The sequence below is a fragment of the Notamacropus eugenii genome, chromosome 4, assembly GCF_028372415.1.
Source record: "Notamacropus eugenii isolate mMacEug1 chromosome 4, mMacEug1.pri_v2, whole genome shotgun sequence".
Taxonomy (NCBI): Eukaryota; Metazoa; Chordata; class Mammalia; order Diprotodontia; family Macropodidae; genus Notamacropus; species Notamacropus eugenii.
Window position 1 is genome coordinate 463,272,915 of NC_092875.1, and position 17,788 is coordinate 463,290,702.

General features: G+C 35.7%; 1 protein-coding gene across 2 annotated transcripts in view; it reads right to left on the reverse strand.

The window, feature by feature from the left end:
* ZFYVE16 (zinc finger FYVE-type containing 16) overlaps positions 1-17,788 on the reverse strand; it is a 71,455-nt gene that overhangs the window by 14,690 nt on the left and 38,977 nt on the right. For both annotated transcript variants that reach the window (XM_072606262.1, XM_072606263.1), the window contains exons 7-13: positions 12,716-13,103; positions 10,698-10,820; positions 9,623-9,778; positions 8,770-8,994; positions 4,415-4,497; positions 3,197-3,301; positions 2,472-2,619 (exon numbers count right to left, since the gene is read on the reverse strand). In XM_072606262.1, the coding sequence (XP_072462363.1) occupies positions 2,472-2,619; positions 3,197-3,301; positions 4,415-4,497; positions 8,770-8,994; positions 9,623-9,778; positions 10,698-10,820; positions 12,716-13,103 (1,228 nt within the window). The remainder of the gene's footprint in view (positions 1-2,471; positions 2,620-3,196; positions 3,302-4,414; positions 4,498-8,769; positions 8,995-9,622; positions 9,779-10,697; positions 10,821-12,715; positions 13,104-17,788) is intronic.

The following is a 17,788-nucleotide window of genomic DNA, read 5'->3' on the forward strand; positions in this document are numbered from 1 at the left end:
AAGATATGGAAGATCTGTAAGATCTGGTGATTTCTGACAAGAAGACTCATAGAAAGTGTCACAGAGAAAGGGCATTTAAGTTGGGCTTTAAAGGATGAAAATTTAAGTAGAAAGAGAAAAATGAGGCTGTTGTAAGCAAAAGGAAGCATGTGAGCAAAGACCCAAATGGAATAAAGTATTGTGTTTTTAAGGGACAGAAAATTATCCAGTCTGACCAGATCAAACTTATTAATCACATTAATAAGAAAAAAATCAGTCCATACACATTAGGTGTCTGATATGTGCCAAGTATCATGCTAAGCATTGAGTACACAAAAAGAGATAGTCCCTGCCCTCAACAAGCTCACAATCTAAGGGGAGAGACAGCGTGCAAACAATATATACAAAATACCTATATACACAGGAAATAATTAACAGAGGGAGACACTGGAATTAAGAGGGGTTGGGGAAGTCTTCTTGTGAATGGCAAGACTTTAACTGGAACTTCAAAGAATCCAGGGAAGTCAACAGGCAGAGTTGAGAAGAGAATTCCAAGCACTGGGGACAGCTAGAGTGAATGCCCGGGGCCAAGAGATGGCAGGTCTTGTTGGAGAAATAGTCGAGGCCAGTGTCACTGGAGTGAAGAGTATATGGGGGGAATAAGTTATAAGAATAGAAAAGGTAGGAGGTAAGTAGGTTATGAAGAGCTTTAGGAAAATCATTTTAGTGGCTGAATGGAGGACAGACTGGAGGCAAGCAGACTCACCAGCAGGCTTGAGATGATGAGGGCATATAGCAGTGGAGAGAAGGGAACATTTTAAAGATGCTGTAAAGGTGAAACTGACAGGCTTTGTCAATTAATAGTAAAAATAATTATGATGATGATGATGAATAGCTCAATAGATGCCAACAACCACATGTAAAAGGGTTAAAACATTTTTATTAAATGTCTATTTTTAAAAATTAGATTCTTTTGAATTAGAGTAATTTTCTAAAATTTCAAAAATAAGGTAAGTACTCCCTGACATCAAGCTTTTTAAAAAAAAATGTTCAGTGTAATGACAAACAGCCCACCACTCCCCAATAAGATCCAAGACCATTTTATCACGCTTAATGTACAATATTTTATATTATTTAATCACATTGAAGGTACAATATTTAATATTCATTATAACAGCCTCTAAAGGGGGAGCATAATATAATTGTGAGCACTATTTCTAGAATCAAACAAACTCGGTTCAAATTCTAGATTTGATGTGTAGTATACAACTCATATAATTTTGTGCATGTTATGACCTGTGTGACCATGGACAAGTCAATGAACCACCCTAGGTCTTAGTTTCCTCATCTATAAAAATAGGGAATTAGACTAGATGACTTCTCAGGTTCTTTCCACCTCTAGATCTATGATTTTATCATCCTAAAAATTGTTATTTAAGAAAAAGTTAAGTTATAGTCTGTTTTAAAAGAAATTGTGCGTAACACACTTTAAGAATATTTTTATCCCAAATGTCTAAACCACAGAAAAAGACAAATGCTTAAAAGGGAATATGTGTTAGCTAGAAAATTAATTTTTATAGATTACTCAGTTACTGATGATAATGGATAGAATGAATAACATAATCAGAAAGTATTTTATTAATCACAAAATACATGATATCCTTGGGAAAATATATGGCACTTAAATTTTAATTTCTAAGGTATTAATTTAGGGAACATACAGTCTAAACGCTAGAGGACAGAAAGTAAATGCACCTGAGTGGACAAAAATCATTGGATTTGGAATATCTATTTAAATTTTAATAATTTGTGGAGTAAGGAAAATAGCCTGCTCTATAAACATTCCATGTCACAAAGAAATGGAATTTTTGAAATTAAAAGGCCCATAGGAAATATTAGTTAAGCTTTCACTTTACAAATAAAACTGAGATCCAGAGAGAGTTAATGTCTTTCCCAAGGTCACATATTCAAGAGTGGAAGAAGAGATGAAAGCCCAGAAATCCTGACTCAATCCAGTGTCCTTCAACAACATGCTTTTTGTCCCCAGTAGGGAACCAATACAAGACAATGAAATAATGAGAAACTATCTAAGTCTGTTAATTCGCCTCTCCTTCTAGGCAGAAATGTACCCAAAACCATCTTGGACCAGACAGGTTTCTGTTCTACCATGTTTGTTACATGAGAAGAATAACTCACAACTTCCCAAAGGAGTACTCACCACTGTCCTTAGGATGCTATGAGAAGAGTAGTAAGCAGCTGGGGGAAGGGGGTGGCACGAACAGAAGGAGGCAGGTGGGAGAGCAAAGAGAACTTGTTTTTTGATGGACAGTGATCTAGTTAGTATTTATCATCTAAAAGTCACAGAGCTTATTTAGATTCCTACGCAACAGTGCTTCTATTAAGACTGGTGACAAAACATTCTTATGTTATCATTTAAAATACCTAAACAAAAATGAAGTTTTTGTACTAAAATGTTATTTGAAAAATCTCACCTTTCCTGGGATGGCCAGTTGCACTATTGGCTTGTGTTTGATAAATTCCATCATTCTGAACACAGACTAGATGAGAATCAGCTTCCATACTAAAACTAGCTCCAATGCTTATGACATGCTCATTAGAAGAATTTATGACTTTTATTACCTGTTAATATAAACATAAACGGTATTTTGTCTTTATAGTTATAATAATGTAAGAAATCACATTTCTGGTGGTTTTCATCACTGGTAATCTTTGGTCTAAATAACTCCCCTTAATGTGGCAGAAAAATATGTTCTAAAACAAAAGATGCATATTAATTTGCAGGAAAAGAAGAAAAACAAGATCCTACAACGTTAAAAGTGATGCACATTTGACTCATTTCCCAAAATTTTGAGGTGCTGAATACACATGCCACTTAAATGTTATACTGGTGTCCACAAGATATGTGTTTTTTTAAAACCTAGAAGACCTCTCTTGCTTATTCAGTAGATCTTCTATAGAGAATTTATGGAAGGATGTGAACAAGAATTTCTGAGAATGAGGAAGCTATGGGTTGAGATCAACCCTGGAAAAAAGGAATTACAAGTACTGAATAGATCAGAGATCCAATGAAGTATTAGTATGTAGGTACAGTCTGAATGAAAATAAAATCTGACATGCAATATATTCTCCTAAGTAAATATAAAATCTATCTAACTAATAACTGGCCCCACAATTTGAAAAATTCAATTGTACTTACATCACTATATCTTTTTCGAGGTATTTTTATGCAGCTTTTGCCCATTTCCATGTGAATCAACAGCTGTTCTATATTATGCAAAGTGTACTGATAATTTCGGAGATCCTATAATAAAAATAAGCTGCTAGTTTCATACTTTCCTGTATTTTAAACTGCTAATCACCATTATCTTACCATTACAAATATATCTCTAATATAGAGCATACAAACACAGGTAATGCACAAATCAATATGAAATAATTCACCTAAAAATACAATTACAAATTTTTACTGGCTACTTAATGTAGTAAATAACTTGTTCACTTCAAATGTTACTTGCTGGTGCTTAAGGTAAGTTGGGGACAAAGTACCTCTCATCTCTGTCTGCTGCTACCTAACACCACCATGAAGGAGACAGAAATGAAGGAAGGTATATCTGGAATGGATATAGGGGCATGGTACATCTACAAAATACATGACAGGTGGAAGAAGCATGCACAGTATTAACCAGTCACTAGATCAGGGTAAAAAGAAAGTAAGTGAGCTGCTAAATACTTTCATAAGCAAATTTTTAAAAAATTCATATGCTCATTAGCCACTGTACTTTAAAGGAAAGCTAGGTGGCATGGTGGATGGAGCACGAATTCAGGGAAACCTGAATTGGAATTTTGCTGAGGAAAACAGTATTAGTTGTGTGACCCTGGGCAAGTCATTTAACCCTTCTGAGCTTCAGTTTCCTCATCTATTAAATGAGGGTCATAACAGCACCTACCTCACAGGGGAACTGTGAGGACCAAATGATAGAGCATAAATGAAGCACTCTACAGACCTTAAAGAACTACATAAGTGTTAGCTGCTGTTGTATAAATAAAAACCATGCTCTCAAGTAACATTCTCAGTTTTCTCCTTTAGTGGGAGGAACTTCAAAGAACACACACACAAAATGGAAAATTAGTCTACTAGGCAATAGTTAAATTTTTGACAAGAGAACCCTCTACTGAACTCTACCAAAAGGTGGCCCATTTGAAAAATTGACATCATTGAAGTTGAATGAGCTATTCATTAAATGAACTTTTAAAAATGAAGTCAATTCACATATTTAAAAAAATACTTAACATATTCCATTTTCAGAATCTCAAAAGATCCAAACAACACTAATCACAAATTAAATGCACGACACTTGCTAAGTAAAAATTTGCAAATAAGTAAAATTTTAAGCAAAATATTAATTTTACTCACAACAAGTAAGTTCATAATAGTGTGTCCTATTTCTCCAAAAAGAGGTTTTCGACATCTGATACTTGTTAAAGGTGTGGGATATACTGTACATGAGTGAGGAAAAGTGGTATTAATGATTATAATAAAGCTTTTTTTAACTATATATCATTTCCATTTTACAAATAGAACTACTGAGTTACCAAGCCAAACTCCAATCCTATAAACCAGGTACTCTTAATCTGGGTTCTACTGATGATTAGATTTCAGAGATCCATAAATTAGAATGGGAAAAAGAAGGCATATCTTTATTTTCACTAACCTCTAAGTGAAGTTTGGAGGTTAGTGAAAATAAAATTTTTAAAAAAATTTTTTTCAATTATTTAAAAATATTATTCTGATAAATTATCTATAGGCTTCACCAGACTGCCAAAGCAAGGCACAAAAAACCCTCTGCTACAGGCTGGGTCAGATCTTGATGGGACTGTCACCAAAACGGTTGTCTGAAGGCTTGGAGGGCTGAAAAATTACAATGTGGGCAGAAGACTAATCTCACACTAAATTTCTATTAAATTAGCGAGGGACAGCTGCATCAAGTTATCAAAATTCTTTAAGGCATTCAACATCTAAGTAACCTCCTTTTCCTAAAATTATGGATGGCACTGAACCTTTGAGACTTTTTTTCAGCATGAGCAGGAGAAACAAGTGAGCAAAGTCAGAACACACAATTGCTGCTAACTTCTTCAAATACAAGAAAGAAGGACAACTATTTGTTTCTACATTATGAATGTCACCCAAGGAAAGGAGAGTCCCGTTCCCCTAATGTTATGTTGCTAGTCCTGTGCGAGAACCACTAAACAAGGAGAAATTACTAAGAGAAAGGAAATAAACGTTTCTGTCGTAGTAAATTTTTAAAATGTCTTATTTTTTCTTTTGGTTCTCAGAATACGCCTTCTAGGTTACAAAAGAGAATGAGAATAATCTTTAAAAAACAGAAGTATATCCACATGTAATCAAAGAAGAAAAGGTATCTGAAGAAGAAAAGGTGAATCTTTACCTGCATTAAAAAAATTGGAGGGTGGAAGAATGTGAAACACAAGAGAGGTGAAAGAAGGACCCTGAACACCAGGAGTAAAGAACCCAATAGGGGGTCCTCATGAAGACACTTGAAAAGCATCCACACTGTGAAGAGAAGGCAGCCACCTCCTCCCAAGTAATGATAATGTGGAGCCATAGATGCCATCAGCTAAGAGACCACCTAGTAAAGGTCAGAGGAAGAAGAGAGAAGTTATAGGGGTAACTTCCTGCTGACAGAAAATAAGGCCACTCTTTTTTCATATGATAACAATGGAAAGGACAGCAGTCATCTTCAAGGACAGCCAATAATATCCACTTCTGGTAATTGATTTGAACACAAATGATAAGTAACCTAAAAAGCACTTCAAAAGATTATGAAGTTTTAGGCAAAATCCAAAGACCTTAGAACCACAGATAATGTTTTTATTACTGCAGCTCACTAAAGACAAAGGAGCATACAATCACAGAGGTAAAACAAGAAGGACTTCAAAGGTATTTAATTCAATTATTTTAGAGTTATTTTAGAGATGAGCAAACTTGAACCCAGAGAGGATAAATGACTTGACCAAGGTCATACAGGAAGTAAGGGGAAGAGCAAGGATTTGAACCCAGATCCTCTGGTTCCAAACCTGCCACATTTTCCACTGCACCATACTGCCTCCAGTGTGGAGAACTTCAGAAAAGCAAATTTGGGAAGGGTAAGAAGATGGAATATGAGAATGGGATTTAGATTTGTAGACCAGGAATTAAAATACAGAAAAGACCATCCCATAAAACAATACAATGGGAAATTAAGGCATTAAAATACTAATGTTAAGTGACATTTTTCTTGTATTAACCACAATGATTTTATTTCTTTTGAAAGAAAAATAGATGAAAATTCACCTAATAAATCACCTAAGCCCTAAATTAGGAAAGAATCATATATGTGTGTGTGTGTGTGTGTGTGTGTGTGTGTGTGTGTGTGTGTGTGTATTATTATATACTGGGGAATGGCTCTCAGTCACATTTGCATTAATTCTCTATAAATTCTCTATATATCTCAGATATCAGGCTTTATTAGAGATATTTAAGGTTAAGATATTTTTCCAACTCCAATTTTCAAAGATATACATGCAGAAGACAAAATTGGTAACCAATAACAAAGGATAAATACAAAAGCATGACATGGTCCTATAATAACAGTATCACATAGGTTGAGGCTGGGAAGGAAAGCTCAAGATGATAACATTAACACTTTAAAATACATCTGTATTTTATTTATACAATATTTACCTATGAAGTTAACCAAAATATATAAATTAGCAATAACCTTGAAGTTGCAAGAGATCGGTTTATGACACAGTTCTACTTTACATAAAGGTTTGTAAACATATGGAACTTATTAGCCCCAAAGATGGCAGAGACTAAAAAATAAATAGGTTAAGAAAGAAAGGCAACATGTACCCTGGATAAAGAGCTGTCATTAGAATCAAGAAAACCTGGGTTTGAGTCCTTCCTCTGACACACAAAGACTGTGTAATCCTGGGTAAGTAATCAGCCAACTCCGGCAACAATTTCCAGACTGATTTACATTAGTATAGGGGATTTTCCCCACAAGAAGTTCTATAAATAGATGAAGTCACAGACCCAGACAGCCATCCATCCTCTTCCTCTCTTTCCCCATCCCACACCCACATTCCAAGATGACAGAGCTATAACAAGTTAGAGGGAACAAAAGTATACATGTAAACTTTTGTCGTTCATGAACAAACATGCCTTCACCAAATGCTGAAAGGACTAGATTCAAAACGGCATCTCCTACATGCCCTTTGTTCAGAGTGAAGAACTCAAGCCAAAAGTTTAATGTTACTTTTGTGTACTTTAATTAGTAAACATTTTCTAAAGCTTCTACAATAATATTTTCATAGACATAAGTTTAAATAAACATCTCCTTCACTGTACTGATCTATCTTTAAATAATGGGTAATTTTACATGTTAGATCAGAATTTTTTCTCCCTCAAAAACACTTGCTGATATATTAGAACTAAATTTCAAATATGTCATAATAAGTCATACATTTCACATGCATCCAACAGTTACCATGAGAAGAGTTGAGACTAAAGGCAATAGTAAATCGAATAAATATACAATACTAGAATCAGTTCTATGATCGAAAATGACCATAAGAAAATAGTTAATCTTTTTCAAAATTCAATATAGTTTCATTACACCAAGTATCTCAAGAAAATCTACAAAATTTTCAGAAAATTCTTAAAAATGTAATGTTAATTCTTTATATTTTAAAAGTTAAGTATACAAAATATATCACTTTGGGTGAGCATAGGGAGGCAAGTATTTTCAAAGGAAAAGGAATTTCCATTAGAATTAGAATGGTTCCATTCTAAGGATCTGAATTAAAATTCATTCTATCCTGGGGCTTTTTCTTCTTAAATAGTCAGCTATATTGATTCATCATACCTCAGTAATTAAGAGGTCTCAATCCAATAGGTCACCCCCCAAAAGTGATCGCATACACACACACACACACACACACACACACACACACACACACACACACACACACACACACACACACACACACACACACACACACTCTCTCTCTCTCTCTCTCTCTCTCTCTCTCTCTCTCTCTCTCTCTCTCTCTCTCTCTAATTTTATGGAGGAAAATAGAGTTATCCCTTCCACATCATGACCTTCCCCCATCACAGTTTTGATATATCACAGGTCAGCATAAGAAATTAAATGGGAATTTTAGAGAGTTTTGCTGAAGTTGCAGAGAAAATGTGAAGGCCAGCAGATAACAGAGGAAAAAACACAAAATTCAGAAATGCATAAAATATATATATAGTACTATATAATATCAACCCAAATTTTACAACAAATTACTATAAACACCCCACAAAAGAAAAAGAAAAAGAAAAAATTCAGACTTCTCTTCTTGATATAAAAGGAGGGCCAAAATATTTCACATGGATTTTCCAGAATGTAGGGGTGCCAAACCCCTAGCCCCTGTGATGAGGAATGAATTACTGTATCTTATAATTTTGTTAGATAATATTAAAATTACCATTCAATCTTTGAGCACCTCTCATCTTCACAGCATGGCAAAGACTAAGTAAAGCAGTAGAAAGTGGTCTAAAGTTTACAACTTGCACTGACAACCTCAAAGTGGTTAATCTACAATCTATTAACTGCTGGTTATATCTTTTTTTTCAGTTCACTAAACTCTTCATACTTCACTCTCAATCCTCTGCACTGAGAGATAGTTTTACATAGTTATGGTATTAACAAAACTTACCTCCATATTCTGCTCCCAATCGCAACATTAAGCGAATTGGAAAAACTTTTGCCCAAGGAATCTCCAGCTTCTGGATAAGAATTCCACAAAGAAAAGGACTACTTGGTAATGGGAGATCATCAAGTTTCTGAAAAGTAGGTGTAATAAACAGGAATCCTCCATGATCCTTGCTACTGAGAAAACTTTCAGCAAAGGTAATACTATCCAAGTTTTCTATGTATTTTCCTAGCCCAAAAATAAAAAAAGATACACAAGTTAACAAAAGAATTTTTAAATATCTATTTTTGTATAAGGAAATACAAGCATACTGCATGTAATGACCAACAACTTTTCAAATCCTATAACATCTTTTTGTAAACAAAACTCTTGAATAAGCATTTAAGTTAAAGGGATGTAGATCTAGATATATTAAAATGCAATCTCTCTTATTTTATAGATGAAAAAGAGGAATACATAGGTGACACAACTTGCTTAAAGACATAAAGGAATGAAATAAGATGTGCAAGGCAAACCCCAGGTTCTCTGAATCCAAACTGTGTTCTCTTTATGTTGCACTAAGGTTTTTTTATGCTGAGCACCTAATACATGCATAATTCAGTTACTCCTCTTCATTTGGTCAATTTATGGCTAAACTATTAGAAATGCAAGGTTTAAGATGACTGAACCAAAAATAATAACATTGCAAGTGAAAAACTTAACATAATATAAAGGCAAGGGCCTTCAAAGAACAAGTTCCTTTTGTCTCCACCATAGCTTTCAGGACATGCATCTATAAAGAACTCCTTTATTAATGAATATATCAACACATTTCAATGCTCTAGACCCAAAAGCTCAAAAAAAAAAAAATTTATACCTTTTACTGCATCTTTATAAATGCTGATAAATAGAGTGAAAATGTCCTTTGGAATTGTGTCATCGTTTGGCAAATATAACAAAAGAACAAAAATTTCTGCCTGACCCAAACCATGTAGTCCATTGGTTGAGAAGTACCAATATTTTTCTGAAGAATCTTAAACAATAAAACATGATTATAAACATTAACATTTTTGGTAACCATAAAACCAAGGTTATGTCATCAAGTTCAACAATTTCCAAAATTAATTTTTTATCCTAAGCTTTGAATATACTTTTTCTATTAGATAAAATTTCAAACCAAACTATATGCAAGCAACATCAAAAAGAATATACTTTACGAGACAAAAAAGATGGTCATAAGGTATCGACTAAAGAGGATGATATGGATTTTCCCACTGGAACTTGGTAGTGCTGCTGCTGATAGTGTGAAAATGGTAGGGAGGCTAGAATAGGGGGAGGATGGAGATAAGGGAAGGAGGGGAGATATTGGGGGAAGGTGGGGCAGTACTGAAGACAAGCTCCACGACTGGCTGTCAAGAAGGGAAGAAACACATCTTCCCATCCTCTGACTGGTTTATCTGAAATCATGTCTCAATGCCCTTGGGCTGACATTGTGGACCACTGAACGAAGAAATAACACATAGGCTAAAACTGGAACAGCAAGAGGGAACTAGGTGAGATTCATGCTGTAAACTAAAATGAGTTACAAAAATTGACTACCGCCTCTTAAGCTGACTCCTCACAACCAGGATGGAATCAATCAGCCATAAGTAATGTTGTATTACAACTGAGCACCCCTGCTGCCAATTAAACTCAATACTTATTCCAGTCAATCAATCAACCAATAAACATTTATTCAGTGTGCCAGGCACTGTGATAAGCATGGTCACCATATTTAACTGAGGGCTCAAGGGCCATATTGCATAAATTTACATATGGTACTTATGTAGACAATCACAGCCAATCGAACTATATCAAAATTTAACGAAGATTTTATTAAATAAGATATAAATTCTCAGAAAATATGTCCATCAGTTAGTTACATGGGTAAAGAAACATCTACCATTACTTACAGATTACTAACTTGACATTCACAAGAAGATTGGCATTTAGGATAAATGTAACTGGACTAGATCCTCCATGTTCAAGGAGTGAAATAACTTGCTCCCGAGAAGGACATTCTTCTACTACAGGGTCTACAAAGTAAAAATACATTCACTTCAGCCAGTACAATTTCTTGTTTATCTATTTAAAATGCTCTCACATTATGACATAAACCATAATGACTTGATTATCTACTTTCATCATTTTAAGGTTTATAAATTCATCATGTGATGGTCATTCCTGCATTTTTAACTCATGGTCTACAAATCCAAATCCCATTCTCAGATACTATCTTCTTAATCCTTCCCAATTCCCTCTCTCTTTTCTTTCTCTCCATGTCAAAGCAGCAGGTCGTCATGGAAACCTTGCCAGATTTGAAATCAGAAGACTCAGGGCAAGGAGGTGATACAATGGATAGAGCACCAGACGTGGAGTGAGGAGGACCTGAGTTCAAATCTTGCTTCAGACACTTACTAGTTGTGTGACCCTGAGCAATTCACTTAACCCTGATTATCTCCCCCTAAAAAAGAAAGAAATCAGAAGACTCTGGTTCAAATCCTGGCTCTGCAACTATACGGACAAGTCATTCAACCTCTCTGAACCTCAGTTCCCTTATCTGTAAAATGACCATGTCGAAAGAGATGTCCACTAAGTTTCTTTCCAGCTCTTATGTCCACGATTGAAGACAAAAATTCTAAAACAAAAAGCAAAAGTGTATTGAATATGTAACAATCTATGGATCACAGGTATAGAATTAGAAGGAAGCTCAGAGTCCATCTAGTGTCTTGAACAAGATCACACAAGATCACATGAAAACAAAGTGTTAGAATCAGGATTCAAACCCAAGTCATCTTCCATTAGGCCTTGGTCCAGCCAAACATAAAATTCTGGGTTAGCGTCACACCCAAATCTTAACTACAAATCTAGTACTTGATCTACTGACTCACACTGTAACACAAACCCCAATGCTTTTCCCACCATACCTCTCAATAATAAACTGGTAGTGATTCAGTTAAAGCTATTATAGGGCCTTGCACACAATATGTACAACAAATATGTGTTAAAACTGCTAAAGTGTACCTACTGCTTAATTTAAAAAAAAAAAGACATTCCTGAAAAGTGTGTAGAACAGATCACCTTTTGCAATTAGCTCATGCTAAGAAAGATGTTCTATTACACAAATGGAAGCATCAGAAATTACCCAATCCAAACATCTCATTTCACAAGTAAGGAAACTAAGAACTGGAGAGAGAAAATGACTTTCCCAAGCAAGATACATTATATGCTTCCAAAGTGTTGGATGGATAGAAAAAAAACTGTGTGTCACTCACTGGGAAAATATCCACAGTAGTCGACAGAGTAAAGCTTGACACCTTAGACACAAACAATTGGGCCTCCTGAAAATAAACAGATCCTGCAGTACATCAGACCTCTTAAAGTCTCTTTATCTTCATCAAGCCACAGACATGAAAAGAAAGGACATATCTAACGCTATATAGTAGAATGTTTGGGGATTCATGAAAAGTATCTATGCAACTTACTCTGAGATATGCATATATGTTCTGAATGCCTGCTACTACACATGAATGAATGAAAAACTCCCTGATATCAGCCTTAGGTCTAGGAGCACCCCCAAAGTGATGTGCTGCTTTAAAGAGAATGCATTCTCAAATGTTGAATGATTAAGGGAAATATCACATATGACTTAAGAAACCCTCTGGTTCAAAACCCCTTCCAGAATTTTCAGGGTTTGGTTTTGTTGATGTAATCAAAATAATTTCAAATACACTAACTCAATCACAAACTCATTTGATCCAATTCATCAGAATCATTATGTTACCAGGCTTATACGTACTGGACCTACCAACATAGGAGAGAACATAGGAAAAGATGCTAAGGGGTTTTTTTAGTGTTAGTTTCAAACAATGTAATCAAAAGATAAAATGCAAAGCAATTTACTATCAGTGTAATATTAATAAAACTTCACCTTCTCCTTTTTCTCCAGATGCAAGTAGGAGAGGGGGCAAGCCATCCTCATCATTAGGTATCAGGCTGACATCTTTCCTAACACATTTATCAATACCACAGAGCAATCTATAATCTGAAGAACTACCAGCAGATAAGTTGTTGTGTGCTGGAATGATTGAAAAAGAACTCGATTTCTCAACTGCTGTAGAAATGGGTGTTTCACTGTCAGGTACAAAAGAAGAAAGAGAACTCTGTAACATTTCAGTAACAGCATTAATGGGCAAATCTTCCACAGATGGGACTACAGAAACCGGACTTTGTAATTTCTCTTGACTTGCAGTATCTGCTATCTCATCTTTGGACTTTTCTGCTTCTGGAGAAGGACCATGATCCACTGCATTTACAATCTGTGAAACACAAAAAATTGTCTTAGATTATTCATACCTTCTGAGTAAAAGTTAAATACTTCACTCCTTTAAGTGTTGATTATACTTAGTAACAGTAAAAGTTAAAGTCTAACCCCAGTTTCTGGGATAAGAACTCACTGTTCGACAAAAATTGCTGGGAAAACTGGATAACAGTGTGGCAGAAACTAGGCATACACCAATGCCTGACACCATACGCAAGAATAAAGTTCAAATGGGTACACGATCTAGGTATATGGACAAATTAGAGGAGCAAGGAATAGTGTATTTATCAGATTTATGGAGAAGGGAAGCATTTTTGACTAAAGAAGAGATAGAAAGCATTATGAAATGCAAGGTGGATAACTTCGATTACATTAAACTGAAAAGTTTTTGCACAACCAAACCCAATGCAACCAAAATTTGGAAGGATGTAGTATATTGGGAAAGAATTTTTACAGCTAATCTCGGGGACAAAAGCCTCATTTCTAGAATATATAGAGAACTGAGTCAAATGTACAATACAAGTCATTCCCCAATTGATAAATGGTCAAAGGATATGAACAGGCAATTTTCAGAGGAAGAAATTAAAGTTATCTATAATCATATGAAAAAATGCTCTAAATCACTTTTGATTAGAGAGATGCAAATCAAAACAACTCTGACATACCACATCACACCTATTAGATTGGCAAACATGACAGAACAGGAAGATGATAAATGTTGGAGAATGTGGGAGAGTTGGAACACTAATTCATTGTTGGTGGAGCTGTGACCTTATCCAGGCATTCTGGAGAGCTGTTTGGAACTATGCTCAAAGGGCTATAAAAATGTGTATACCCTTTGACCCAGCAATATTGTTTCTAGGACTGTATCCCCAAGAGATCATAAAAATGGGAAAGGGTCCCACATGTACAAAAATATTTATAGCAGCACTCTTTGTGGTGGCCAAGAGCTGGAAATCAAAGGGATGCCCATTAATTGGAGAATGACTGAATAAATTGTGGTATATGAATGTAATGGAATGCTATTGTGCTATAAGAAATGATGAACAGGAAGACTTCAGAGAGGCCTGGAAGGACTTATATGATCTGATGCTGAGTGAAAGGAGCAGAACCAGGAGAACTTTGTGCATAGCAACGACCACCATGTGCAAGGGTTTTTTCTGGTAGACTTGGAACTTTGTAGCAATGCAAGGACTTAAAAAAAAAAAAATAATTCCCAATGGTCTTCTAAGGCAAAATGCCTTCCACATTCAGAGAAATAACTATGGAATTCAATCACAAAATGTAGCAGATCATTTTTGTGTGTGTGTATTATGTTTTGGTTTGTTATATGATTTCACCCACTCATTGTAGTTCTTCTACACAACATGACTACAGTGAAAATGTATTTAATAGGAACGTATGTGAAGATCCTATATAGAATTGTATGCTGTCTTGGGGAGGGAGGGGGGAGGTGTAGGGTAGGTAGGGGAAAAAAAAATCTAAGTTATATGGTAGTGACTGTAGAACACTAAAAATAAGTAAAATTAGTAAAATTAAAAAAAAAAAAAAGATAAAGTCTAGCCTACATACTGATTTAACATATGAGGTTTCTACTTAGACTTCTTAAATTCCAGTTAAGAGGGACAAAACAGTGAAGCAGGTAACATAGTAAGTTAAGCAAAAAAATTCAAAGAACAAAAGTGTTTGGGGATTCTCCCAAACAAAGCACGAATCACACATTCAATAAAAAGCAGCACTTTGATTATATAACATTTTTTCTTAAAAAATATATTCATATACAACTTCTCCTTTTGTTTAAAACACTGGTGGTAATTACCACCCCACTACTGAGCCTGGGAAAAAGAAAGTGGGAAAAATTTAAATATTTCCAGGTCTGGTTCAATGGGAGAACCCCTCCTACCCCAACCTCTCAAACAATCCTAGAATCAACCCGTCCTCCCAAAAATCTCATAAACAGAGGAGGATCTGAAGCTAAGGTAGATATTCCAGATGGGCTTCCATCTGTACTTCTATTTTTGAGGCTGGTGAGGTATGAACCAACTTATTTTAAAGGCTAGCATTTACAAGCTTAAATAGTAGTTTTCTGTCTTTCCCTAGAACTCATTTTTAAAATTTTTGACAGCCAATATTCAGTTACAAAGCATAAGCTTGTACTTCATGCACAATGATTCCTACTGACAAGTAGCATAAACATCAAGCTCACCGATCCTACGTGTGAGGTATTATACGAGGTGCCAGGGATACAGAGGCTAAATATGACAATCCCTTATACAATCAAATACAGGGCATATGATATGTATAAAAAGATGGAGGACTCACGGGAAAATATAAGGGCAAAGTGGCATAAGAAAATATTAGAGAAAAATTATTTTGAGCTGGGAAAAGCAGGGAAAGTTTCAGCGATGAAGGAAAGAATTTTAGCCAGCAGAGATGTGAAATGGGTGCAACGATGCACCAAGAAAAAGAGGAGGGAGCCGTGAGTAGTTCTATTGGGCTGGAACACAGAGAAAGAAGTGAGAAATCAAGCTGAAAAAGTAGGCGGGAAACAGACTGTAAATGGCTTTGAAAGCCATATGATATTCATCCTTCCAGAATTCCATCAAAGCATTTACTTGTTCATGCACTAGAGCAAGTACCAGTATTTGGAAACTCTCAAGAATTTTCACTTCTAACATCTCTTTACAGAGAAATATATCATATTTCCTCATTAACATCTTTCCACTTATGTGATTTAATTTGGCCCTTTTGTTTCCACTATGAAAATACTGCACCTTGATTTACTGAGTCTAACTTAATTTTTTCTTCTAGTCATAATATCAGAACATTTTAAATCCCCAAAGCTCTATTTTCTAGAAGTTTTGCAATGAAAGAGAGAAAAGAATAAAAATTTAGAGATGGCAAGATATGTTTAGAGACAAAGGATAAGGAACTACTGAAAATGGAGGGAATGGAAATGAGGAGTAACAGATGGAACAGGGTGTAGGGCAGTGGTATGAAACTCCAACAGAAACAGCGACCACCAAACCATACATAAGGATCCCTGAAGGCCTTCTATTATATTTTTATTCATTTTGTTAAATATTTCTCAATTACATTTTAATCTAGTTCAGCCTACAACTGGAAGTGTTTCATACCTGTGGTCTAGGAAATGTAAGGAGATTTAAGTCACAGGCATAAGAATGGAGTTAACCTACAATGAGGAAAACCACTTCATCCTCTGATACAAGGAAGAAAGAAGAAAGGAAAGATGATGACAAAATAAGATTCTGAAGTATCAAGGAGGGGAGACAGGTAAGTTCAAAATGTATAGTTCTGGATATTAGGCCATCTGCTTGGGGGGGGAAGGCTCAAGGATGAGTTGGGGGCTGGAGCAGAAAAGAGTTAGGTTTTCAACCACTGCTGTTGGGGAGTTTGACTGGAAGACAATCAGAGAAAAATAAAAGACCCCTGTGCAGTGGGGATGGCTCAGTTGAGATTATAAAGCATGAATTTGTACTGACCCCAGTCAGCATGATTGGGTCAGCAGTATTCAGAAGCTCTGAGGCAGTAACGGAAAAGGTGGATGGTAGGGGTTAAACATAGACAGCTACTTGCAATGTGGGAACAATATAAGAACAAGGTTGCAAAAGATTTCATGGGAGAAGACAGTGCCTTGTTGAAGCGGTTAATAATAACAACTGACATCTATGGAGTGCATACTACGTACCAGACACTGTGCTAAATGCTTTATGACCATTATTTGATCCTCACAACAACCCTAGGATGTAGGTGTTATTATTGTCCTCTTTTACACATGAGGAAACATCAGCAGACAAAGGTGAAGTGTCACACCACTAGTGGGTATCTGAGGCCACATTTGAACTCAGGTCTTCTTGACTCCAGGCCCAAAGCTCACAGATTCATATTATAAAAAAAGTAAAAACCAGAGTAAGGTCGATGGACAGGGAGAATTAGAATGACTCATGGGACTAAAGATCAAAAAACTAGTTCACAAACATGAAACAAGCTATAAGTGGAATGACAAGAGATTATGATCAGAGAGGAGATTTTCAAGATTTCAGGAATTTGGGGATTCAAAAGATTAACTCTAAGGTTCAAAGCATCTTGCACAGTGCCTGACCCATAACAAGTACTTAATAAATGTTTGCTGGCTGATTGATTGAAGGTTGACCATACCTATGAGTAGCTAAAATAAAGTAGAGTGAGCATTGTTAATAAACTGAGAGGCTACAACGTTAAGAAGATGATCAAAATAAACAGTGAAGTCACCAAGGACCTTGGCAGCAGACGGGTTAGAAAGGAAAACTGATAAGGAAAGCATTGAGTACCCTGAGGAAGGTGAGAGACTTCCCTCAAACTGGTAGGTGGCAATGACAAGGATCCCTTGATAATTTAATCATATATATATGACATAAATTTCAAAAGAGGAAATGATTGGTGAGTAGCAGTCATCAAGAAAAGATCTGAAAGCAGTAGTGAGAGTTAAGCAAAGAACATGACAACTCCTCTTGGACCTGAGAGTCTGGCTACATGAGAAAAAGAATTAAATCTTGCTGCATTTTTAAGTGACATGTCAGTTTCTGCTCCTTGTGGGTAGGAATTCTCTGAACTATAGTCTAACATAGCACCCTCAACCCAGAGTATGAGAAAGAACAGAGCAAAATTAAAAATTACCATCAT